At 38.4% G+C, this 26255-nt stretch overlaps 1 protein-coding gene across 5 annotated transcripts; it reads left to right on the top strand.

Moving 5' to 3' along the window:
- Positions 1-26255, top strand: CRBN (cereblon). Of its 5 annotated transcripts, XR_003260808.2 has the most exons (12): positions 209-346; positions 2449-2561; positions 3344-3546; positions 4426-4575; positions 10115-10277; positions 14554-14616; positions 15316-15400; positions 17021-17136; positions 19963-20027; positions 21079-21210; positions 22766-23342; positions 25331-26255. XR_003260808.2 is itself a non-coding variant. In XM_026110546.2 (11 exons), exons 2-11 carry the CDS (start codon positions 2478-2480, stop codon positions 22947-22949), a joined length of 1245 nt encoding a protein of 414 aa, XP_025966331.1. In that variant the 5' UTR covers positions 1-18; positions 2449-2477; the 3' UTR covers positions 22950-26255. The 5 variants fall into 5 exon arrangements, 4 of the variants coding, with proteins under 4 accessions (XP_025966331.1, XP_025966325.1, XP_025966318.1 ...); XM_026110546.2 differs by lacking the exon at positions 209-346 and adding an exon at positions 1-18 and having other exon boundaries at positions 22766-26255; XM_026110540.2 differs by having other exon boundaries at positions 206-346; positions 2452-2561; positions 22766-26255.

The following is a 26255-nucleotide window of genomic DNA, read 5'->3' as shown; positions in this document are numbered from 1 at the left end:
GCCGCCGCTTTGACACTGGTAAGAAATACGATAGAAACGTGCTGGAGCCGCAGCGAGGGGAAGGTGCCCCGGCGGGGCTCGAACCCGGGTCCCCGGCAGGGCCCGGCGGCGGGGCTCGAACCCGCGGCTCCCCGATCGGCGCCGCTAGAGGCCGCTGCTGTGGCGGCGGCGGCCCGGGCTCCTCCTCTTCCTCCTCCTCCTCCTCCTCCCCCCCCCCCAGGCTCCCTCCCTCCCTCCCTCCCGCGGCGGCTTCCCAGGCTGCTCCGCGGGTAAACAGCGATGGCCGCCGAGGAGGGAGGCGGCGAGCCCCGCAACGACATGGGGAACCACCTGCAGCTGGTGCCCGGTAATGGCCGCCCGGGGCCGGCGCGGCGGCGGCGCTGAGGGGCCGCGGCGGGAGGCGGGAAGCGGCGGGGCGGGAGGCGCCCGCGGGCCGGTCCGGGCCGGTTGCGCAGCCGCGCGCCGTTGTGCCTGGAAGCAGCTTGTGGTAAAGCGGGGGGAAGCGCGAGCTCGCGGTGCGGAAAAGGCGACGGGGCGTGAGGGGAAGGTGCAGGGCTGTTGTGCCTCGCACCCCCCGCGTGCGCAGCGTGGCTGCGCGGGGAAGGAGGACGAGACGGCGGCGGTTCTCCAGGCTCCCGAGCTGCTGCTGCTGCTGCTGCTGCTGCAGAGAAATGAGTCATCGCCGCCGCGTCCGGATCCGCCGCGCCAGGAGCCGCCAGGCCGCAGCTCCGGCAGCCGCGACGCGGGTGTGCGGGGCCCGGTCGCTCTCTGATCGCCTACTGCGTGCGGGGGAAAACGAACGTGAACGGCCCCTCTCTAAAGTGCTGTTAAAAATACTAACGATTGAATATGCTGGTGGTTAAAACTTAACGAGAGCGCGTGTAAAGCAGAACGCTGTTTCCGGCGGCAGGTAGCTTTCTCTTTTCTCTGCTGCCCTGGCACCGAGCAAAAAGTTCCTGCCCCCCCCCCCCCCCCCAGCTAAGCAAAATGCTGGCTGTTTTTTTACATTTTAAACATTTGGCGTTTATACTTGAGATTCCTGCCTCGACATAATGGAAGAAAAGCTTCATACAGGAATGGAGTGAATTTTACAATAATTAGGAGGACGATGCCTCGGTGCTTTAGGTTTTGTAGTTAGGTAGAACACCAGAGAGTCTCCAGACTTCTTCCCTGTTTTGCTGAATCATTTCTCGTTGAGATAACGGCGGTTTGGGATGGGCCCATGGCATCGGTGGGTCGTGCCGGTCCTCCCACAGAGAAGGTTCTGTAAACTAGTCAATTAAAAAAAAAAACTAAAAACCAAAAGTGAGGTAAAACAAATACATCAACTAAGCGTTTTGTAAAGAACGCCTTTGACAACTGTGTCTGATGGACGCAGAGGGATACGTGAGGTTTTCCAGAAGCAGCGCGCAGCGTTGTCTTCATTGTTCACTTGTCCTCCCATCTGCAAAGATTAAATCCCGGTAGCAGGGGGTGGAGGTCCTTGTTTCTGAGGCAAGACTCCTCCTGAAGTGTCTTTGTTTTGCAAGACTCACTCACGGTACATCTGGCATAACGCAGTGGCTCTACCCTGTAATTTTCAGGGCTGGATTGTGTATTGGGAAAACGTTAATCACGAAGGCAGGCAGCTCGATGGGCTGCTGTGAAGCTGGTTTTCTGCCCGTGTTGTAATGCACTCATTTTCAACTTCCAAAGGATGGTTTTCAGCCCCATTGTGGTTGTCCCTTACTCAGCAGTTGCTGCGTATACACCAGATTTGACTTGCAAAGTTTGTAGTGACACCTATTCTGGACATGGGCATGGTGGGTAAATGCTGGTTATGTTGCTGGTGTGAAGAAACAGGATCAAGTAATGCAATTAAAGATGTGTGATACTCACATTGTGTCTGTTTTGAGTATGTATTTACATTATAAAGTAATGCATAGCATGGCCAGTGAAGCCAACATTTTCGAAAGATACATTCTTTTGATTTCTTGATTTTTTTTATTATTATTTTTAAATAAATACTGCCATATGAAAATTGGTATTTTTTAAATAGATAGAGTAGCTGTTTAGTGCTCTGTATAAATTATTGAAATACATTTTATGCAGTTAAATGCACTGCTTATGTGTTTCCAAAATAAAAGATACTGTTAATCTAACTATCCTCTTGTCCCAAAGTACTTTTTTTAGGAATAGCACCTTGAATTGAGAAATGAGAATAAAGTAGTAATTCTTAAGTATTATTTTGTATCTGAAGTCCTTTGCAGAGTCATATTGCTTCCTTTCACAGAGGTTGCCTTTGTTGGGTTTGGGGTTTTGAGTGTTTCCTGTACGCACAGGAGAGGTTAACAACAATGGAATTGTCTAGAAATAGCAGCAAGAGACTATGTGTGAACACAGAGCTTTTCTCAAAGTCTTAATCTTTGCTTGTTGATTTCTACACAATATTCACTATGTGTTTATTAGCAGAGAGTGAGGAAGAGGACGACAATGAAATGGAAGTTGAAGATCAAGATAGTAAAGAAGCTGAAAAACCAAACGTCATTAATTTTGACACTAGCTTGCCAACATCACATATGGTATGTTCTTTTTCTATGTATATTCCATTAAATATGTTTTGAAGAGGTTTTGATTGAGCTGTATATAAACATACAGCACTTCATTTTAATAAAGCTGCTGAATAAATGCAGTGATATGCCTGCTCTTTCTCAGATAGTTAAATAGATCTTGCTAGAAATGTAATAGGAGTTATTCCTCTGTAGTAGTAATGGAATAGGAGCAAGTCATACCTGTAGGTACTAAAGCTGGTGTTTAAAAAATGGGTATTTCTTAATCTGTAAGTACTCTGATTGACAAACTCTGTTGCTTATTTATAGTGAACAGGGTATTTTTGCTGAGAACCATTCACAGGCGTATCCTTGAATGGTTCAAGGACCAGAAGTTTCTGCCCACTTCTGTACGGTTGCACATGATCCCTTCAGAATATTTCAGGTACAATAAGAGGGTAGCAGAACTAAGGGCTTTACTGCTGTAGCTTGTCACATAGACCTTTGGTAGAAACAAGCAGTGGTCTGTGTTATCTTTGCTAATTCAGCTGAGTCCAAAAAGAGTCTTCCACGGAGCATGTCCTGTGATCTGGAATAAGCAGGTAGCACATGATTGTGAACACATTATCTTTTGAAGATACACTCCATAACGAATATTCAGTGTACCAGATTCACTTTTTAGAATCATTGTCCTCTTACGGTTGTTTTTGTATGATTCTATTGTAAAATCCTTAAAGCAATGACTTAGTTTTATTTTATCTTTGTAAAACAAAAATCTCCTATACGAGTGTTATTTCTTTACTTCTTGTTTTCAGTATTTAGGTTCTGATATGGAAGAATTTCATGGGAGAACAGTGCACGACGATGACAGCTGTCAGGTGATTCCAGTGTTGCCCCACGTGATGGTGATGTTGATTCCTGGACAGACGTTGCCTCTTCAGCTTTTTCACCCTCAAGAGGTTAGCATGGTGCGGAATTTAATTCAGAAAGACAGAACATTTGCTGTTCTTGCATACAGGTAAAATACACAAGTGGATTTACTGATGGTATGGAGCATGTGTTTTTAGTGCTGATTTCTTTGGACGCTAAATCAAAAGCAGATAATTGCATCATTTTGGGAGTATAGAACAAAAGCTGTGGTTTGAAACTGTTAGACAAACTTTGTCTTCCAATGCACAGTGAAAAAGATGTTGGGTAGCTGCATGACAGCATCACAAAAACCATTCCTTTTGTATAGAGAAACAGTAAGTGTTGATTTGCTTTCCTTGTTTGAGTATTCTCTTGATTTCAGTAACTATTTGAATGCACTGCTCTATTTTGTTTAAAGAAAAAGCCTTGACTTGAAATGTGAAAGATGAGATTGTTGCTTTGAGAACTTTGTTGTCTTAAAGGTGTATATTGCTTGTTTTGTGTATAAATTAACAAACATAGATAAATGTTTAACAGTAGAGTTGAGAGAAATGAGGTGATAGAACTGCAGAAAAGATAAAGGATGATCTGTGCCAAAAGAGGCTGGGAATGTTCCTCCCTCCTACCCCATTTTACTACAATTTAATTATGTGAGAGATGGGAGCAGCTGTTTTTAGAAAGTCAGTCTAAGGAATTCTAGTACTTTGAGTGTCTGCATTTTGAATGCAGATACATTGGTGATCCCTGTGTTCCCAGAATCTCACCTCTGCACACTAAAATAAAACCAAATATTCAAAAACAAAAAAAAGAACCTTACTTGTAAAATGGAAAATTAATGGTTGCAGTTGGTTTGAAGGTATTTTACCAAATTTACCTGTTCGAATTGGCTAAATGTGGACAGTCAGTGCAGGTTTTTCTACCAGTGAAATCTGAATGAACAGTGTTATTTGGAGGATAGGTAACCTTCTTTGCTCTTTTATGCTTTTAGTAATGCACGTGAAAGGGAAGCACATTTTGGAACAACAGCAGAAATATATGCATACCGAGAAGAGCAGGAATTTGGAATTGAAACTGTCAAAGTGAAAGCAATAGGAAGACAGAGGTTCAAGGTGCTTGAAATAAGAACCCAGTCAGATGGGTAAGAAAATAATGAATTTAATTTTGCATGTTGCAAATCTTGTTCGTATCCTCATTTTGCATAGTAGATCAGTAAAATACATAATGTTTAATTTCCTTCTGAAAACTTTACTTTTTTTCCACCGAAACATTTACATTTTACTGCTAGCTAATGTACCCTTTCAGTGCATGAATAATTGATCAGTATAGATACTAATTATACAGTCGACCAGCAGCTCCTCTGGTTATTAAGGACTTCTGACATTTCCTATTCTAAGACTCATGTTTTAGTTGTTAATAACTTTCTCTAAAATTTTCTAAAGAATGTCTTCTAACAATTTGATTTGATGTGTGTGAGAAAACATTTGTCAGAATGAATTTGTTTCTGAAATTTAAGGCAGGAGAAAGAAGTTCTTTTGCCTGCGTTAAAAATTCCAAAGTTTCCTTTCAGAATCTCTCACATCCGTGTTTCAACCCGGGTATGAAATGAGAGGATGCTCCTTTATGAAGCACATGCCTTCAGTTTTCTTTGTGAAAAACTTCCCTGATACTGACCAGGTTCTGGGCCTGTGAAAAACTGTAACCTGCATTTTTTTCTAGAGATGGTCTGTGCTGGGCATGTACCACTTCAGCTGAGCATGACTTTACATGCAGTTGCAGCTCTGAACTGCTGCAGGCAAGGGGCTGACACTACAGCTGTGAACAATAAGCTTGTCCTTTTTTGTACTTTGAGTGATCTTTATCTGCTGAGCCTCAGCAGCATGCAGAAGGATTCAGCTGCGTGATCCAAGTACAGAGAGGACAGTAACAGGGCCCAGAGGGGTGGTGATTTTCATGGCAAGCATTGGGAAAGTGGAGGACTAGAGACTGGTAATAATGACAGAGAAACAAGTTACTTTTCTCCCTCATTCTTTTCTTTGTGAAACTTTTTTTTTTTTTTTTTTTTTTTTTTTTTTTTGAGATAGAGAGAGAGAGAACCTGAACTGGAATATAAATTAAAAGTAGCACATAGTGTATGTTGTTCAGGTTATCAATGGCTGCATTACTTTGCTATTCTTCACCATCTAACCTTTTGGTTACATGTAACATTCTGAATTTTATAGTTTAGAAAAACTTGTTTGAACACAAGATGGCAGTGCTTGGATAACTACAGTAGCAATGGCATTGTTTTTGAAAATTCAATATCTAAAAACAGTTGAGATATACAGCGATTCATTGTGCTGTTATAACATTTTATTATGATGGTTTTGCATCTACTGACTATAAGAGGTCACTCATACACAGCATATTTACAAGTTTCATTCACAAGTATGAATTTTTAAATGTATGAAATAAGGGAGGTGGGATTAAGTTCTAATCAAAGCAAACTCTGAATTTTTTGGAATGAGTTAAACAATATCTTCAGCTTTCAAATATTAGACCTATTGTGGGCCTTAAGGTCTTAAGATAGTATAGTTTCCAATAGATTTAATATGACTGTGTGCTTGGGGGAACACTCCTTTTAGAAATGTATTTTCTACATTTGGAAAATAAACAGCCATTTGCAGTCTGTTCCAGTAGTGAACTTTGCCAGTTCGACTTTCAAGCCATAATTAGCTATAAAACAACAACAAAAAAAGCATTTAAGTTGCATGCAGTAATAATCACAGACCAAAATATTTTATTTTAATTTTCTTTATGACATAGTTATTCTGCCAAGTATGTACTTTTCAGTAAATCTGAAAAGATTGCTTCTCTTGTGTGATATTGTATGGATTCTTGAGTGATCTTGTATGGATTTCGGTATCTGTGTATGCGTGCCTGGGATTGGGAAGCTCCTCTCAGCAGCACCTTTGAATCCACGTGGATGCTCTGTGCTTTTGTACCAACTTATTTTGCAGAACTGGCTGTCCTAGTAGCGATTAGTCAACTTGATTCTCTTTAGTATTCTCAATATGCTTTGGAGATGTGAGATGTTCTTCAGTTTGTCCTGGGGAAATGATCCTCTCTGCAGGTTATTAGACATTCTCTAGACTCCTGTGCTAATGAACTAACTAACTTTCTATAAATGAGCTGTTTTAGAAGCCCGGTAGCATGGCAGTTTGCTTTCACTTTTGTCCGTATGTTGGAGGTGACATAAAAATAATGTTATGTTCTCTCTGTAGAAAGAAAGCATTAGTATTAAGGTCCTGGTTCCAATTTTCTTGGGTTTTTTTGTTAGTTGCTTTGAATACAAGCATCACCAGTCTAAAAGACATTTTGATAAAGAAGGAAAGCTATTGAGCTTCTTAGCAAGAAAAAGTTTGTCATCATTTTTGGTGTTTCTAAATACCATGTGCTTATGGCAAATTGCAAATTTATTATTTATCATAAATTAACATAATTCACTGATAAATTGCTTTCTGCTCTCTTGAGGCAACTTATGGTTCCTGTCAGTGAGGGCAGCTGTCCTGAAGCCTGGTTCTCAAGACTGTGTTAACTGATAATATTTCATGGTCTGACTCTAGGTTTTTGATTGTTTATTTTAACTTTCTAGTGGAGATGCAGATTCTTTTGTAATGTGTTTTAATCCAATAGATCATAGGTTTGTCTTTCTTGGCTGCCTTACAAGTAGTCCACAGACACCTAGAAGTACAGAGAGCACATACTGAAAGACATAGGCCATGGCGATCATCATAGTAGCAACCAAGATGATCGTCCTACTGTGGCAGTCAAGGCAAGTGGCATAGGAGGATTTGCTTTCTGAGCACAGTGGCTTTTTATCAAAAGACAAATTACTCCCTCCTAGGTCTCCTAGGCAACTTTTTCTTCTTTGGGTATCTATAGCCTTGTAACTAAGAAAATAATACAGTAAGCTTACCAAAGATATAACATCTCCCCTGACATTTTTATCAGTGGTGTTCTTGGAAGACATCAGAGAACATGGGCAAAGGGGGAGAACAGATCTCCCTCTCTTCACAGACCTGTGATGGACAGTGACTTCTCCCACTCTCCTTCCCTACCCCATCTTCATTTCCCATTTTTTCAATTTCTTATGAGCTGGTGGAGATAACCTTCTTACCAGTATGTTATTACAAATGTTTTATGAATAGGCACTGGAAACCTCCTTTTTCCTAAAAGGAAAGCTGTGTAAATGCCTATCTTGGATTTTAGATGTTTAAATGCTTTCAGTGTGCTATTTGAGATGCAAAATGGATAGTCTGTTCTCTGCACTGTCTCCCTCCTTTTTCCTTTCCTCACCTTCAGTAGGGGAGATTTATTTGCCCCTTTCCACTTAAAAAAATATAGACATATGTATTTCATATATAGATGTATGTCTGGTATAGAAAAGTTGTCACAGTGTTGCCATTTGGCTTCCTAGTGTTATGGAGAATATTTTAGAACTGTCTTACCAGTGTTGTAACTCGTCTGTATCATCAAAATTCACATTTTTTTTTTTAACTAGGAGATTGTTAAATGAAAAAGAAGTCTTGAAATTACACTTTGGTTGCAAAATAAATTAGGATTAGCGTCTAACCAGACTTTTCAGAGCAAAACTGGAATCCATAACAGCAAAAGTATACCTGTCTCTTGAAAGACCTAAAATAATCACCAGTCATATCAACCAGCTGTAGCTAAGACATTGAATGTGAGATTGTGTATTTTTGCGACACAGTCAACAAGACTCCAGTTTCACAGTCTGCAGGTGTGACTGAGAGTGGCTGATCTGTAATCAGACGCAGTCTAGAGGTATTCCTTAAAATGTATTCATGCTTCTTCACTAACAGGAAAAACACAGAGGTGGTGTAAGTACGAATTTCCTTTCCACTTCTGTTACTGGTAGTCCTAGAAGCATAGTCACATACTTGAGAGTTCTGTAGGGATGGATGTGGGATTCAGAGTACTTGAATTCAGCCAGAATTATTGCTCAATATCAGCATTCTGGTGGTGTTCAGAACATAGAAACACTTCCCAGCATTTCTTTAGAGCAAGCTTATGCAAGTAACATTAGGCAAAATGACTAGAGTACTGCATAAATTAAGAGATGTGTGTATTATGCATGGAAACAAGAAGATTGGAACTGAGATGATCGAAATGGCTGATCATTAAGCTGAATATGGCAGCTTTTCCAGGGCTTATGGATGAGTGCTCCAAGTGTCGGTGATACAGTCAATGTTTGAGTGGACTTACCCATTTGTGAACCTGTTCTCATCCAGCAGAAGAAAGAAATGCTTGAAATTTTGATTTAGTGGTTGGGCTAATTAATTCTCATTAATTCTGTTATTTGCAAGAGTCATCTGTTAAGTCTCTTACACTGTAAAAGCATTTACATAACTGCAGCCTTGTTCAGTGAAGCTTCTAAGGTTTCTGACCTGAAACTGGTGCTATTAGGGAATCTGGGTTTGGTGGTCAGAACCCCCATGAACCGGCAGCGAGGGCTGTTAATGTGAGGTTGCAGGCAGGGTGTTTGTGAAGGGACAAGAATAGCCGGGCTAGTACGTACTAGCTTAAATCTGTTGCTGGCAAGAATTTTAGTGTCTTGGCGTATGGGCCTCACATTCATCCATAGTGAATATGAAGAGAGCACACTTCAGAGATCTCTGGTTATTGCAAAAATAACTAAGTTTTCTTTTACAGTGTTAATTCTGCTTGTAAGTACAATTGCAAATTCATAATGATGTGTCTTAACATTTCAGGATTTTTGATGCATGATACTGTTAAAAATGTAAACTTTTTCCTACTAGAGAGGATTCTTAGCAGCTACTTGACTATGTGGAGTAGGTGACTTGATTGATACTAGGATATTAAAAGATGATCAAGTCTATATCCTGTTTCTGCTGATTTTGAACCCGAAGCTAGGCACATAAGCTTTTGTGGTTTGAAGATAGCAAACTGCATTTCAGCCAAATGTGCTTTCTGAGGGTTTGATATGTATTAAGTGCATATTAGCTTAATATCAGAAGTAACTTGAGGAGGCAAAAATCTAAAAATGCAGTGCTGAGATGGCAGAATATTCTGCTGTGTCATCACTGCCAGTCTGTCTTTAATTCTGTCTACCACAATCCCACCAGATACCCTATCTCCTAAAATGTGTAGACAGCACGTTGTATCCCATGGAAAAGGAAGTTAACTGTGAGAGGAAAAAACAGCAAAGTACTTTTGCTGAAAAAGTTAAACCAGTGATTCCGTTAGAGTTCTGTATGCCAGTGCAAAAATACTTGGTAAATAGATCATTCTGATTTTTAAAGGGAAATGAAAAGTAAGATTGAAGAATCTTTAATGCTTGTACCTTCATCTCAGGTAGAGGAAAGTCAGGTCAGCACAGTGGCTTTCAGAATTTAGCCAGTGGCATGAGTTATTCTGTATATTACAGTAGGATGTGTTTGGTTTACTACAAATATACTGTATGTTCCCTAAGGTAATTTGATTTATGTTAGTACAACTTAAAAATCTGATGAAATGGGTTCCTGTTTGAATTCCATAATACTATGTAGTGACTTGATCTATTACACATGCCCATGTTTTTATAAGCAGTAAAATCCATTTTTGAAACTCACGTATGTGTGTGCATATATCTCAGTCTATTTTTTTTCCTTTATCAGAATCCAGCAGGCTAAAGTACAAATCCTTCCTGAACGGGTGCTGCCTTCAACAATGTCAGCAGTACAGCTGCAATCTCTCAACAGATGCCACATATTTCCTTCTTCGAAACCTACATCATGGCAGGACCGAGCTATACATCAATGGTGGCAGAAATATCAAAAGGTCAGAAGCTAATTTAGTGGGTTTTTTTTATTTTTGATGGTATTTCAAAAATCAATATAAAACTCCATCTGTGCATCTTCAGAGGAGGATGAAAAAACTGGGATGCTAGATGCCAACTTCCTGCTTTTGTTGCAGATTGTGTGATTGTTTATCAGCTAACAGCAATGGGCAAATAAACATTTTGTTCTATGAGTTCTACTAGATTTGAATTACAGTATTTTTACTTTTTGGCAAATCAGATTGTGTGTGTATTTCTTACTAAATTGGTTATAAGGTGTAACAGCCTGTTTAAACAGGAAAATTACAGCTGTGTTACTGTAACTGCATGTCCATTTCCTTTCTGGATATGCTTATTTGGGAACATTAGTGTTGTTTTGAAGATCAGTGAGGTCACAAAGTCTGCAGATACTTGTGTTGGCAGTTAAACAGGCTAGGAAGGCTAAAAATCTGTTTTTTATAAAAGAAATAAACTTGTGATTAGACATTTTTCTCTCTGTCAAAATAGCTGGAGGCAGAGGAGATTGTCTGATATATAATGCCTATGTTTAAAGTAAATTCTTGATTTTTAGCTCCCTCTCTAAGTTCTGTATTTAAATCAGTCAAATAGTCCCATCCAGAAAGTTGCTGGTTAACAACTAGCCTGAACTGTACAGTTTGAGCATGCTTTATATTGGACTTTAATCTCCTTGTGAATGTTTATGTTATATATAGTTCTTTGGTAACTTCAGTGCTTAATAATTTTCTTTGTCAGATCACAACAATGTTCCTATATAATCCATTTATTTAGGACAAACTGCACACACATTTCTAAATCTGGTTTTTGATTTCATAGTATACATTCAACAGATTTAATTTCTGGGATAGTTAATGTGTAACACTTATTTTAAAAATTGAGTTTAGAAACTTGCCTAAATAATTTGTTTATAGAACTAAGAGTGACAGGATAGGAAGGGATCACAAAAATCTTTGATTTTTTTCATACACTTTACATATGTTGACATAGTTATTAATAGAAGACAGTGCTTTATACACAGATGTAGTGGTGAATTGACACTGTAATCTTATCTATTTTTTTCCCCAGAGCTTTCTTTTTTTAATAGGCAGACTTTACATTTATTTACAGTTCAAGAATTTTATTTACTTGACTCTTTCATTAGAAAAAGAACAGAAGAGGAAAAATTACTGTTATCAAGATGTTGGTATTGCCATTAGGGAATTACATTCTAGTTTTGGTTCACTGTTACAAATTCCACCTTTGTTTGTTTATGCTATTTTTGGCATCATTGCAGCTATGACAGTGTTTGGAATCAGGAGGGAGTTCATCAGGAAATTTTGGCCTGTGATTTTAGTAAGAGTCTTAAGAGGCTGCTGCTGGGCCTAAGCTACAAAACTGTATTGCTCAGAGTGATGAGGTGTGATTTGTGATGGAGACAGCTGTGCTGTTTAAAAGGTGCTAGAAGATGCATTTTTACAGATGAAGGAGAGTTTTTGCCAGAACACACTGTTTTGTTTTAGGACTGTGGAATAAAACATACCATCAAAGGATAATTTTGCTGGAATAAATTATGTTCACATGATAAGCCCCATGCTAGCCTATCACATGAGTGTCGTTACACTAGCAAACCCTTACAGGTGTAAACCCGGCTCATTTTCAGGCGTGGTGTTGGCTTTTCGAGGACCCGCTCTCATTAACAGCCGAAGAGTATGGGCAGCAAGGTAACGGGGCATTAGTGGTCACTGAGGTCAGTAGGGGACGGTGTGGCGGACTAGGATAAAGCTGCTGCCGTTTGCCTGGAGTTATTTTCCTGCTAAGTTAGACAGGGCAGCTCGGCATTTTTGAAAAAACTAAAATTGGGATTGTGTGGTTTTTGTTTTATTAGCACCATTTTGGTCAATGGTAGAGTTACCAGTGCAGGAACTTTACCAAAGCTGCTGTTCTTACTGAACAGTTGTTCTTTCCCAGTCTCACGGGTACTTTTTCAATCTGTTAAAAGGGGCTAGCCCTGGCCTGGGGGCCTGTTAGACTGTGTGCTTGCGAGAGGGCTCACACAGATTCCTTGAAGACCCCTGTGTCTGTAGTGATCTATGGAACTGACTCCTATCAAATCCTTACAACTCTCCTGCTTGCCAGATGTAGTTAAGGATTCCTTTTGGTTTGAAAGTTGTATTTTTTTCCCCTTTAATGAATTCTCAGGCAAACAGAAATGAACCGTAGAGTAAATCATTAACAACAGCAGGGTTATTGATCTCAAAGATCTTGAACAAGTTCATCTATGAGTTAACAAGCCCAGAAACATTACACTTCAGGGAGAAAAAAAATCCCTTTGCAAGACCAATACTATCTAATCATGGCTGAAATGCAATGCACCTGCCCTAAAGAAAAAGGAAGCATTTTGTAGATCTGGAGCCAGGGCAGTGTCCTGTTGACCTCAGTTGCTCTACTGCTGTCTGTAGGACTATAATTATTTCCAATATGAGAGGCTCTACCTCTGTATGTTTACTGTCTAGTATAATGAGAAATACCAGAAAATGAAAGTTGCATTTTAAGAACAGTTTCTACTGCATGGAAGAGCTGACCCCATGTCAGCTCTTATGGAAAATACACTTGCTAATTAAAACAGTATCTTGACTTCTGGTGTTGCTGAATTCTTTCTCCAAAGTGTTATTGATTTGCTGTGCATTTTAGCTTTCTTTGCCCGATTTTTTTCCCATTTGTAAAATAAGGATAGTTGCCCTCAAAGGGAAGCATAAGATTTAATTTGCCAGTGTTTGTAGAATGGTTTTGAGATCCTCTGTTGGAAAACAATGTGGATGTGCGATCTGCTGCTTTTTTGATTTTATTAACCCAAATCTATAAATTTAAGTGCTCTGAAGTCACTGTAGAAAATTGGTTAACCAAGCGAATAACCTTACAGTGCTGGAAATGTGGTTAAGGAATTCAGTTTTGTCAAATCAATGCAGTTTTTACCTAGGGCTGCCTGTCTGCTGGAAACACACAGGCTACAGAGGCTGAAGGGTTTTTTTTGTTGCTGTTTTTTTTTTAAGAGGTGCTAGTGATTGTCCTTTTTATTTTGTTCCTCTAAATCTGTTGTATGTTGTTGTACAGATACTTTAGTGCACAAATCAAATGAACATGTTAGTGATGTTCACAGTGAAGTATGATACAGCCATGACAGGTCATTCCTGTTAGTAAAATTTTATGTAGTTGAGGTACTTGTCAGTACAGTCACTCTAGGTTACTATTTATTGTGGCACTTCTAGAAATCTGTTTGAAATGCAAAGAATATTAAAGTAAGTTTCATTCAGTTTCTGTTGTTTAGAGACTCTTCTGTTACACTTACGCCATTTATCATGTGACTAAAATTTGATCGAAAAGCCTTCAATAAAAGACAGTTGTGACAGTTTCAGATGATTTTTTTTTATATTACTTTTGTTTCTCTCCTCCACTTTTGTTTCTTACTCCACAGTCCATTTGGGTCTGAATTTTTCTTCAAAGAGTGCTGTTAAATGGATATTGTATATTTTGTTCACTGCCTTTGGGTAGTAATAATAAAGCTGTTTAACAGCTTTTCAGTAGGCTGGCATAAGCACTGATGTTCAGTAAGCATTTCTGAAAATACAATTTCCATTACAACTAGATACAAGAATGAGAGCAGATAGCAACATGTGATTAAAGCAGGGTTACCCAACAGTAATTGTTCAGCTCCGAGGAAGGATCCTCTGGATCTTCTAACTTGCATGATATTGTTGATATTTTTAGTTAAGTTTTTAACAGGTCAGTTCTCCATTTAAAAAATGTCATCATATATCTTTTGAATTCATATATGTCAGCTTAAAATACCCGATCTGGCCCATTAATCTCCTTATTTTACTTATTCATGCATTTGACCAACTTGATATGAAATAACAATCACCTTACATAATGGATGGTTTTCTATGTGTGCTAAAGTAGCAACAATTGTTGGAAATTAAGGAATAGGTGCACTGTCTAATACTACTTGAATATTTGAACTGTCTAGATTTCAGATAGATGCTCTTTTGAAAGGCATAATATCTTATTGCTAAACATTAAAAATCCTTTTACCACCGAGACAGTTTTTTTGAGAAAATCTGTGCTTTGGAAGCCTCGTGTGAAAGTACCAGTTCTGATGGTGATAATTTGTTGTCTCTTTAAATGATCAGATATCTTCAGTCTCTCTCTGTTTTATTTGTTTGAACAAGATCTATGTGCAGAATCTGCTATGTTTAAGAATAAATTTTCTGGTTTTGGTTTTAGAGGAAGTTTCACTGTGCTAGTTTGACGTCTTGGCCTCCCTGGCTCTACTCTTTATATGACGCTGTAAGTTCATACTAAACATTACCAAGTAATCTACAATTGATTTTGTACATTTTAATGTCTAATTATCGGGTAACAAGAAACCTTTAATTGTATGGGATTGCAAGGTCTGTTTTAAAGAAGAGTGTAGTTTTTAGCTTACTGTTAAAAGAGCAGGCGAGGTTCCCCCTCTGTATCGGTGTTCCCTGGTGCTAGAGCATGCATCTGGGGTGGATAACGGAGGTTCAGGCCCCTACTGTGTTGTCTCGGAGGAAAAACTTGCTCCCCTGTCCCATGTGCTCCAGGTGAGTGTCCTAACCACCAAGCTGCTGGATAGTCTCAGGCAGGTCTTTCCTTTTGGAGTTGTAAAAAATTGTATATGTATTTATATGCACATATATGTATGTATGGAAAAAGAAAGTAATTGGTGTAAGAGAGGGAGAAATATGGAGAAGGCTAGCCCTGGTCTGGTTTGCACTGTTCTGGCATTTGAACAGTTGTCTCCTTACCTCAAATGAGAATTATACCTACCTGGCTGTTGGCCTGTTTCCCACCCTGTTTTACTCTTAGTTTAAAATGTGTGTATATAAAGTGACTCTGTAGTTACTGTAAGTTTTAAAAGCGCTTAGGGCAAATAGCTTACTCTACATTTTGCTTCCTTTTTTGTTTTTAAGAAAACAGAAATACCTATGTATTTAAATTAGACTTTTCTTCTAACAAAAGGAAACCTTGATGGAAAGAGTCAAGAGGCAGCTACATGAATGGGATGAAAATCTTAAAGATGAATCTCTGCCAGCAAACCCAATAGGTATGATGTTGTTTAGCTTATGAACTCAAATTTGATTTAAAAAAAAAAAAGAAAAAGAAAAGGTTTTCTAAGAAAACAGGACTTAGGTTTTCTTGGTAATTCATCCCTCACTCCCACTTTCCAATAAATTTTGATGGCTGGTTTCAGCCAGATTTGACAAAAGTAAGATACAGCTCTTAAAGTCATGCAGTTTGAGTTTTATGAAACATGTTCAGCAAGAGAAACAGAAGTCTATTGTGCTTTCTATAGGGAGGAATGCAATATAAATGCCTCGTAAGAAAACGAGCCAAAAACATACTGGATTTTTATTGTTATTGAGTCCAAGTGGTTTTGTTTATATAATCTCTCGGTGCTTACTTCTTATTACCCCTTATAAGACATGAGAGCATTCATGAGGGAAAATGGCATCAGTAACCTGGCCACAAAAAACTTGAAATCGGATTTCCTGCTATGGTAGGCATTGGGGTTGTACCCCAAAGAAGTCCCATCTCTATATAGTTGTCTAGTACCTAATAAGCTGTAAATTTCCTTTGAAGCTGTTCTCTGGAGAGGAATGTTCTGTCCTGTGTAGACTCTCAAATGCCTGCTAAGGGGGAAAGGCAAACTGCAGCCTTCAATTAAAAGATCAGTTAACCACAAAGTGCAGGTCTAGGCCTCGTGATGTCCGTGGAGCTCTTGTTTCTGCTTTGCTTAAAGTAGTGGTTGAAAGTACTTCCTGCCTGCTTTGCCCTGAGTACTGCTCGGAGGGCGTTATGTATGTGGAAAGCGCATGAAATAATCTAATCTTAAAACGTACAAAGAAATGCAACATGCTTTTGGCGTTTCTCTTCTCATGATTCACAGCACATTGCTGGCTCAAATTTTCAGCTTTTCAGTTCCATCACAGGCTGTGAGAGTTGGGATGATCTCCATTAGAAAGGCTTTTGTTAGCTAAATTGAAGAATGAGTATAGAAAAGTTCATTACCTTTTGTGTTTGTGCCTTTTAATATCTAATTGAAGCTGCTGAATGAGGTGTTAGTATCATTTTAAAACTTAAAAAATCTTTCTTCTTGACTGAATATTTTCAGATCTAATTTTGGTCTGCATTCAAATGTGGAAAAAAGAAACAAACTCCAGAGGGGAGTGTATACAGAATGTCTTTTCCCTTCCCATATAACTTTGATACTAAAGTGAATAATGCAATTTGAGTATAATGTATGAGGGAGATGTATATGTATGTTTTCCATTAATTTTTTCTTCTCTGAAAAAAGCATGTCTGTCTTTTTGGAAAAAGCAGTGTAAGCGTAAGGAAAACCACCAGTGGTCGGAAAATTCGATAATACACTGTCAAAGTGGAAGTCTGTATCAAGTGATATTCTGCCGGGGTCTGTTCTGAGTTTAGAATAAATTACCTGCCAGCATTGTTCAGTATCCATCACTGATGATCTTTAAGCATGAATTAGACAAATAGTTAGAAATGGTTTTAGATATAGGTGATCCTGCCTTAGGGCAGAAGGTTGGACTGAGATGACCTCTCCATTATAACCCGAAGTTCTAAGTTTCAATCTATAACTGAGCATAGGTAGTAGTTTTTATTTCTCTCTTGCATTCTAACAGGCCTGGTACTTCTTCATTTCTAGATTTTTCTTACAGAGTTGCTGCCTGCCTGCCAATTGACGATGCATTACGTATACAATTGCTTAAAATAGGTAGTGCTGTTCAGAGACTCCGATGTGAATTGGATATTATGAACAAAGTGAGTATTTTCTTTTCCTGTCATTTACTTTAAGTAGTTCTTACCAAAAAAATGAGTGACTACAATAATCTGTAACAGAAATGTTTGAAATTTCCCTATAATACTTTTAGAGGGTGAATTTGGGAGTTGTTTTATTTTTTCTTCTCCTTTAAAAATTTTGTGAAGAAACAAAATGCTCTCTGTTAATGCTAGATTTTATGTTTAACAGCAAGCAAGAAACATACCATATTTGCACTCATTTTAGAAATTGTGTTTCAGCACCTCACTGCACTGTTTTAGCCAAGAGATGGTGCTAGAAGTCTTATATACCTGATAACAATCTTATAAAAGTCAGAATGCCACATTGTCAGTATAATACGCAGCAATCAAGTAGATTGTCAAAGTTTTATTTTCACATAGTACATTTATCTAAAATAATATAGTATTACATATTATAATACAACTAAGTACGATGCAACTAAGTATCAGTCAACCTCATACTGAGTACAACTGTTCTAGGAGCAGCATTTGCAATAACATCTTGCAGCATTTCCCATAGTGGTTCAGATTGCTATTCCCTATTCAAAAAATCACTATGCAGTTTTTGAATGGAGAGACAAATGTGTCTCACCGCAGTCCTAGAGGGTAATGTATTTTTATTGCAAAGAATCACCATATGCAGCCCTAATTGACTCTTACCTTGCTGGTTGGCAGTTTTTGGGGGATAGCAAAGTAATGCCTCAAGCATTAGTATAGCATGGCCATAATCAGCGTTGTGTTTATTTGTTGGGGGTAGAGCAGTGGAAGTTTGGCCTGTTTGCCTACAAGCCACTGCCTCTCTCTGGCGAAAAGAGAACTAAGTTTATCAGTTTGATGCTTTTTTCAGCTTCCCAAAGCTCATACACAATAAAAGGGAATGTACAGAGAAAAGGAGAAAGCGAAAACCTCCTCTTCCAAATTCTGAGATAAAATTGGACGTGTTCTCACATGAGGGTCTGTAACCATGTTAAATTTCATTGTCATTTCACTGATTCAAGAGCTGTGAAAATATTCTAATATTCAGGTACTTGCAAGAACTGTTCATGTTCAATGCATTATACATATTTCATAAATCTCAAAGAGACCAAAATACTTAAATTACTCTTATAAAATTTAAGATAAAGTTGATTTTAGTCTACAGCTTTTCTTTCTCTGGATATGTAGGACACAAAAGTATTAAAAAGGTGCTTTCTGCATCAGCATGTAATATTCTGCAAATGTTTTCAACTGTTGTAATATTTAGGAAAATGTTTAGTGTAAGAATGGTAAGTGCGTTATGTTTTGGAGTTTTTTTAATCAACAAATCCAGTCTTTCTAAACCAAGTTTCTTTACTGAAAAGGGATGCTCTGGCAGTACAGCATATATTTTGGTTTACTTGACAAAGATGGACTTAATATATTTCATTGTTCCAGAGTGTAATTTACAGTAATACTACTGCTAGTAAGATCTGATCCATTTTCTTTTGTCTTTGGTATCAATGAATTGCACTGTATTTTTAAAGCTTTTTCTTTTTATTAAAAGCAGTTAACTGTTTCTATGCTTATTTTTAAAGGAATGCACATCATTCACAGGTATAACACTTCTGTGAATTCTGCTTGCAAGTGCTAATTGTAGTAACCAGATTAGAATTAAGTAGCTGCCTAAACTGGATTCTGAGGGGGATATGTGAGCGTTGGATCATAATCTGCAAGTAAGGGTGATTAAAGTGAGAGCAATAGTAGGCGTTAAAGGTCACTGGTGTAGGAGAGGGAGGCCAACTGAGCTTTAAGAAGGAAAGTAATACAAATTAGCATATGATTAATAGTATCTGTGCATAGTACAACACTTTTCCTCCCTTAACCTCAAAGATCTGTAGACAGTGTGTTGAAACTGTGGGGTAGAATCAGAGCAACCTGCAAGAAAGGAGCTGGAGGAAGCTGAAACAGCAGCAGAATAGAGGGAAAGCGAGGGTAAAGGCTGGCAAATACCTGTGTCACGTCACGTTAGTGGGGTGTAGGAGGCAGAACTCACGAAGAACCAGCAGCACAAGCTGTGATTTATTTGCATTTTTAAAAGGAAATATTCTTCATTCACTTTTCCAAGTGAAGATCCTTGAAGCAGCATTTTGTTCCCAAATAAGGTGGATCCTTCTGCTGACAGAATTTCACATGCATTATCCTTAAAAAGAGGTAGAATTAATGCATCTCCTAAGAACATATAGTAAAGTATTCTGCTGAGCTGATTTAAATGCATATTTTCTGGGCGATGTCAGTGATGAATTGTTTTGTTCTACTTTCTAGAAATTGTAGGAGATAAATTTATGTGTTACAATCTTTAAGAGAAAGATCAATGCATGTTACTTATTTTTCTTGAGGAAATAAAAGTCATTGAGCTACAGTATTCCCAAACTTTAGAAGTTTTGTAAAAACTTAATGATTGCATTTGTACTCATCCATCTTTTCTTTGTTATCTTAGAAGACCAACAGCTTTTTGTTTCTGAATTAGCTTTTAAAGACTTTAAAGGTTGACTCATTTATTATGGTTGTGTAGTGAGTACCTCTTGTTTTTGTGAACGTTTGAAAATTAATTGTAAATAAAATCTGTGTTTTCCTTTTAGAGAATAATTAATATTTACCATAAATAAATGCATAGAAAAATATTTATGCTTTAAGCATGAAGAGTGAACATAAATGACTACTGCACAGATAAAAAAGGAATTGATACAAAGTCTGTTCTGAGAGAAGGGGAGAGCAATTTTTATTATTTGCCACTGTGCTGACAAGTGTCTGAAAATGAATGAATATATCCTCTTTGTTTTTCTTTTCCAGTGTACATCTCTCTGTTGTAAGCAATGCCAAGATACAGAAATAACAACCAAGAATGAAATATTCAGGTGAGTTTAATGCTCTTGATCTTTAGGAGGTTCTTGATCAGAATTGTTGACACAGCAAACCAGATTAAGCTAGGATATAGGTATTGCACTTTCCACAGCTCTCATAAAACTTAAATACATATTTATAGGGAATTTTCTTTATAGAACAAGATTGTTTATATTTTATCTTTTTTCATAAAAAGTTAGTAAATCCAAACATCACCCAAACCGCATATGTTGTAATAGAAGTTAGTGTGAAAGGCTGTGTTATGTCACTTAGTCCAGCACCTTGCCACTTAAGAGTTATGCACTCCGTGGTGAATTTTGGAATGTAAATTTGTTACGTATAAAATCTGGGATTTCATGAACTTGATTCAGAAATAATACTACAAAAAATTCATTCCCAACAGTGCGTTCTCACTTTCTGTATGTCAACAAGCTTCAACAGCAGATTAATATGTACCGATTGGGTGGTATTGGTATGCTCCCAGGATGTTGTGATATGAGGAAATTGTCTGTTTTTGTCATCAAGCATTGTGATACCTCTTTTAGTATAAGATTATATGATTTGATCCTAAGAACTGTTCTGGGCAGTGTGTTCCCATTAGATATTTGACCTATACAATATCCTCCATGTTAACCAGTGATAAGATGATTCATTTTCCAAATGATTGCTACTTCTGACAGTCCTGTCACTGTTTTCATCTTGGGTAACTGATGTCTGTCCATCACCTGTGTCAGTGTGAAGGTTAAATTATGCTTTGGTTTAACAAAGCAAGACTCCCCACAGTTTTCCTTTATCAGAATAATAAAAGCAGATGTGGTCATTAAAACTTGTTTCTTAGCTTCCACTTAAATGGTGGATACCAGAAACCACAATTCCTGCTGTATTAATATAGTGTATGTAATCAGATGAACGAAGAGAAATTAGTCTGATGAATGCACATTTTTCTCATATTTAAAGTCAGATTTTAGAGTAGGAATACAGAGTCTGTTGGTTTTTATTGGAAGCTGCTATTCCACTTGAATTTCTCCCTTGAACTCTGTCAGAACTGTTACTTGTCTGTTGCAGTTTATCGTTATGTGGACCCATGGCAGCGTACGTGAATCCTCATGGATACATCCATGAAACCCTTACCGTTTATAAAGCCTGCAACTTGAATCTCAGTGGACGACCATCGACAGAGCATAGCTGGTTTCCTGGGTAATACAGTTAAAAGATATTTTATTGGTAAATGGCAGAAATTTAGTTGTAAATGTATTCCTGCAACAGTGGAGTAATAATAATACTTTCTGAAACATACACAGTCATTGAGCTCATATGAAAAAATACGAAAGTAAATGTAGGCTTTTCCATAATACAAAATAAAATGGAAAATTGAGGTAAAATGTGCAGAATAGCTCTTGAATCTCTGGAAGCTTTAAGGTTTTAAAATGCAATCTAGCACCTGAAAACTATGCAGAGCATGCTGATTTTCTGAGAGTTTTTTTCTGAATTGTTTTATGTAAGCCACTATTCATAATTGTTTCCATGCAGCTATCTTTGATCACAAAGTATGTAAAGTAAGTACAGAAAACATAATATATAAATGCAGGTATTCTGCTGAGATACCTTTTGAAATCCATAAACTGAATATCTCTGTTATTTTTTTTTAATTTACTAATTTTGTATTTAGTTTAATTACCTAATTACTTTTGATTTTAAATAATCTTGCTGTCTGACACAATAGCAGAATTTTAAAGATATAAAAGTCTGCCTAATAATGAAAGGTCTTGCATCAAAATGTTACCCATCTCTGGTTGCTTAACTTTTGACTAGATAAGAACACTTTGTGCACACTTCTAAAATTTGTATATTTAATCTCTTAAAAATAGCTGAAGTGTGAAATTATATTTGAATTATAGTTTCACAAAAATATTCCTCAAATATATTATCACAGGATCATTTTTTCCTGTATCCTAATGTCAGAAATCGTTCTTCTGTCAAACTTTACGTTCCTACTTCAGTCTCTTTGCTCTATCCTGGTCTCTTTGAAAACAACCAGCTCTTTTTATCTACTGATATAATAGTATGTGGCTACATTTAGAACCATCCCAAGGTCCTTGACTATGCATCTATTCTTGCGTTCTCCCGTTGTACGTGGGTTTTGTCTGGAGTATCTCACAGTGTTTAGTAATGAGGTGGAGGTCAGCAGGATGCGTGGCATATCTGTTGTAAGAAATGCATGTTTAAAGACTCCCTGAAGAAAACTTGTGCCTTATAATGTCTGTAGCTCATTTTTCTTGTCCTTAAATGTTTTCTCTGTCCTTTTCTTCTATAGGGTTTTTTAAATATTGATGTTGTGCTTTTCAAAGCTAGTAAAGAAAAGCTCCATTGCTCTGGAAAGTGAGATTCCCTCTTAATCTACGCCCAGCCCAAAAATGACTTTTATTTCCATTAAGTAACTTTGATTAAATTTACTCTCCAAGAACCAGTTTCTGACCATCCTTTATGGCACACATCACCTCATCATACTGTTGCAATGTTGTGGTAGTAAAACGCTTTAGCTGCTTTATTTTCTCTATCTGAAGGCTGAATTTCTTATAGATCTGCAGGGTTTGTAGATGGGAGCAGGCCACTTGACCTCCTGCCATTCTTTGAAAATGTAGCTTGAGACTGCTGTTGTCCTCTTGCCGAATGAGTGACCTGTGCTCTAATATTTACAAAATGTCTTTTCTGTACATGATAGCATCAACACCGTTTGTTTTGTTTTTGATAGGTATGCATGGACTATAGCCCAGTGCAGAATCTGTGGGAACCATATGGGCTGGAAGTTCACGGCTACCAAAAAGGATATGTCACCTCAGAAATTCTGGGGACTGACGCGGTCGGCTCTGCTGCCCAGGATTCCAGAAACAGAGGACGAATCAGGCCACGATAGATCGCCGTTGCTCTGCTTGTAATCTAGTAACCTGCTTTGGAAATGAACAGGCAGTAGTCTGTCTCTTAAACCAGTCTGCTCAGTTCTGCTTCTGATGCTTACTTTAAAAAAAAACAAAAAACAAAAAAACAAAAAAACCCCACACCCACACAAAACAAGCAAGCAGGCATCACTACATTTGGGGTTGGTGTGCATACACATTACTGTTGTTTGGGACACGCTAAGAATTGCAGGTTGAATCTTTAAAATGGCAGCTTGGGAGAGAAGGTAGCGTGAGACACCAGGAAACTGATGTGATTCATCTGGACAGACTTGACTCTGAACTTTCTACTTCTGTGTATAATTTCAGAAAATGTTTACCACTCTTGACCTACAGTGAAAGAAGGGGGGAAAACTAAAATTACAGTTAAACAAGGTATGATTTATGCAATTTCTGTATGATGGTAGATACCAATTATTCACTGGAATATTTTCCCACGATACGCATAGTGTTTTTGCAGAGAATCCCTGTTTCTAACTATGTGTAATACTTCCAATTTTATGCTCGTGCTGATTCTCAAATATTTGCTGAATGACCATCAAAGAAAGTAAAAGGCCGAAATCTCTATTCTGATGGGTGCTGTGTAGTAATGTCATCCTGTTCGCAGTGCTGTACCGAGCAGAAGCAAGAGCTTCCTGCTCCCTGCAGCCAGAACAATTACATTGCAAAATTCCCTTTGAAAGGAATCCTATAGGAAGTGTTCGGTCCTTGGAAGTTACTTGGTAATTTAGCATGTTTGCCTTTAGCTGTCTTTTAAATTTTAAATTATTTATACTAAATACACAGGTTGATCCCAGTACATAAGCTATATTGTCATTTCCCGTTAATGTGTTTGCATTCACTTTTCAAATGACTTCTCTGAAGCCTCGTTTACCTGTATAGATGCCCAAGTTCTGTGAAGTGCGCTCTAAAATAACTAACTAGGAGACTTCACTAATACATACTTTGACAAGGTGGAGGCAACATACCTTTACTTTTTTTTTCTTTTACACTTTCATATGATAAGGTGAAATTTTACGTTGTTACCATGCTCACCTGACAAAAGGCAAAAGTTTCTAAATCAGAAATAAAAGGCAGAGGTTTTCTTTTCTCCCCCCCGCCCCCCCCCCCAGGTGCTGTCTGTGCTACAGAAATGGGTGCCAAAATGGGGCAGCTTTTGCTGCTTTTTTTCCCCCCCTCCTCTCCTCAGAATGTGTTTTGGTGCAGACTGAAGGCAGTAGATTTCTTAGGTATGTGTGTATACATACATATTTATTTTCCTCTTTTCATGTTTTTACATTCAGTCAATTTCTTCAGTGTAAATCTTCGAGAACTTGCGCTGTTAAAGATACGACACAAAAATACTTAAGACATAAACCACCATTTGCTCCATCCCCTCCACACCCATGCATCAAATGTACGTAGCATGGACAGGTTACTTCAGTGAAAAGCTAAAGTCAAGCCTCTCTTTTAAAAGACAAGTAGTTGGTTTAAATGGTAATGTGTCTGTTACATTGCAGCTGAAAAAACATCCAGATGTGAAAAGATGCTAGAAAGGCTGTTAGGATACTTAGTATACTAGGTGTGTAGAAACTAATGGTTGTGCAACTCAGGTTTAGTTCTTTGAAGCCTTCTACCTCTGTGCTTCTGCGATAACTTTTGTTCCCTCTGTAGACACCTTTAATACAGTATTTAATTTTGTGTGCAGTGCTCTGACTTGCCAGTGAACTGTGAAAAGCAATACTTCTTTTAATATCATTCTGAATAAGTAGAGGGTGAGTGATGGCTCATTTTCTTAAAGAAAACATCCTGTATTTTGCTTATGTTTCTCTAATAAGCTTTTGGAACACTAAGACGGTAAGTGCTAGTGTGAAAGAGCGAGACTGTGAAACGTCTGTACTTATATAACCACTGAAACCATGTTTAGATTCCCCCGCACTCCTTGCACTCACATGCGTGCACACACGTGCATGCAAACACACGCGTGGTTTAGTTGTAGGCTTGGTTTATTTTTTTTCCCCTGAAGAGATACTGAGTATCTGGTGTTCCCGTTACCATAAATAGGGCTTTTAGGCACTTAGAAGTTTAAAGGTAGTTTGAAGTATTTCCCATTTCCATTCTTCTTAAGCATTTACTGAGGGTATGGTGAGTGAATTGAATGTTTTCTCAGCTCTCACTGAACCTCATAAGGTGCTTTGGGTTTTGGCCACGTCTTTCAGATTGCTTCAATTAAAAGTGATGTTATGTTGGCATATTTTTGGTATTGTGTACATATAGACAAATGTAAACTAATATAATCAAGTGAGATAAGTCAGAAGTAAATTTAGCACTAAGTTAATTTTATTGTTGATGCTGCTTTTCCATTTGCCTCATCCTCGGTGCAGTGGTTACCATTACAAAGTTCATGGCACCTTCTAAGCTGAAAACGAGTGTGGTTGAAGTTACTGCAGCGACTATGAATCCTGCTGGGGTAAAGCGAGCCGTTTCAGTGCTCCAGCTGCAAGAGATCTCCAGACGTACAGTATGTGACTTAAGCTACGGGCGTAGAGTTGTGAGGGGTTCTGTGCAGCCGCTAGTGTTTTCTGTGCTTTTTTCTCTTTTTTTGAGGAGAAAACGACTAGAGTGTTGGGACTGAGGAAAAAAGTTACTGACCAATATGGTATCATGTGCTTCTGGGAGCTAAGGACAAAGGAAATCGGCAAATTTTGTGAAAGTAACTGTATTTGCTACGTTCACTGGTTGGCCTGTAGTTGAGGCCGAGGTGCTGGCTGCTGCCCGGCGGGTGGTTTTAGCTCTTCCCCACCACAACTCTGTGCTCCCGGCAGACGGAGGAGCTGCGGGGACACGGGGCTGGTGGATCTGGCCAAGGCGGCAGGACGAGCAAACAAACGTCTTGCAGGGGCAGAACCGGGACTGCACCTGCGTTCAAAGCTGTTGCGATAGCGCAAATGCCATATACAATCTCAGCCTGTAAAACTGCGACTTTCCCCCCGCTTTAGTTCTGGTGTATAGAGAGATTCACGAGAGGCCCCTTCTGCTGCCTTTTCTGTTCTAACACGCTTTCAAATATTGTACCATTCTTTTTTTTTTTTTTTTTATAATGATGTTATTTTTGTATGTGCTGCCGTTCATTTTGTTCCTCATTATTTTTTCACCTTTGTTATAACTGCTTTGTGAAAGCTGCGGCTGGGGTAGCACGTTCTCTGCGCTCACTCTCCCTTCGTCCGCCTTTTGAGACACCTTTTCAGAGAAGATCTTGTTGCTTGCAGACGTTTGCTAAGAATAAAACTCAGTCTGTTTCAAAACTGA

The sequence above is a fragment of the Dromaius novaehollandiae genome, chromosome 12 (assembly GCF_036370855.1).
Source record: "Dromaius novaehollandiae isolate bDroNov1 chromosome 12, bDroNov1.hap1, whole genome shotgun sequence".
NCBI classification, from domain to species: Eukaryota; Metazoa; Chordata; class Aves; order Casuariiformes; family Dromaiidae; genus Dromaius; species Dromaius novaehollandiae.
The sequence above is the reverse complement of the archived record's forward strand: the minus strand, read 5'-3'. Positions and strand labels throughout refer to the sequence as shown.

What these genes read in the sequence shown, in the direction of transcription:
- CRBN (XM_026110533.2), top strand. Translation starts at nt 280, where the DNA reads ATGGCCGCCGAGGAGGGAGGCGGCGAGCCCCGCAACGACATGGGGAAC. An exon ending in TTTGCTGTTCTTGCATACAG is followed by an intron (nt 3,547 to 4,425) that starts GTAAAATACACA and finishes TTATGCTTTTAG; the next exon opens with TAATGCACGTGAAAGGGAAG. An exon ending in TCTACTCTTTATATGACGCT is followed by an intron (nt 14,617 to 15,315) that starts GTAAGTTCATAC and finishes TTCTAACAAAAG; the next exon opens with GAAACCTTGATGGAAAGAGT.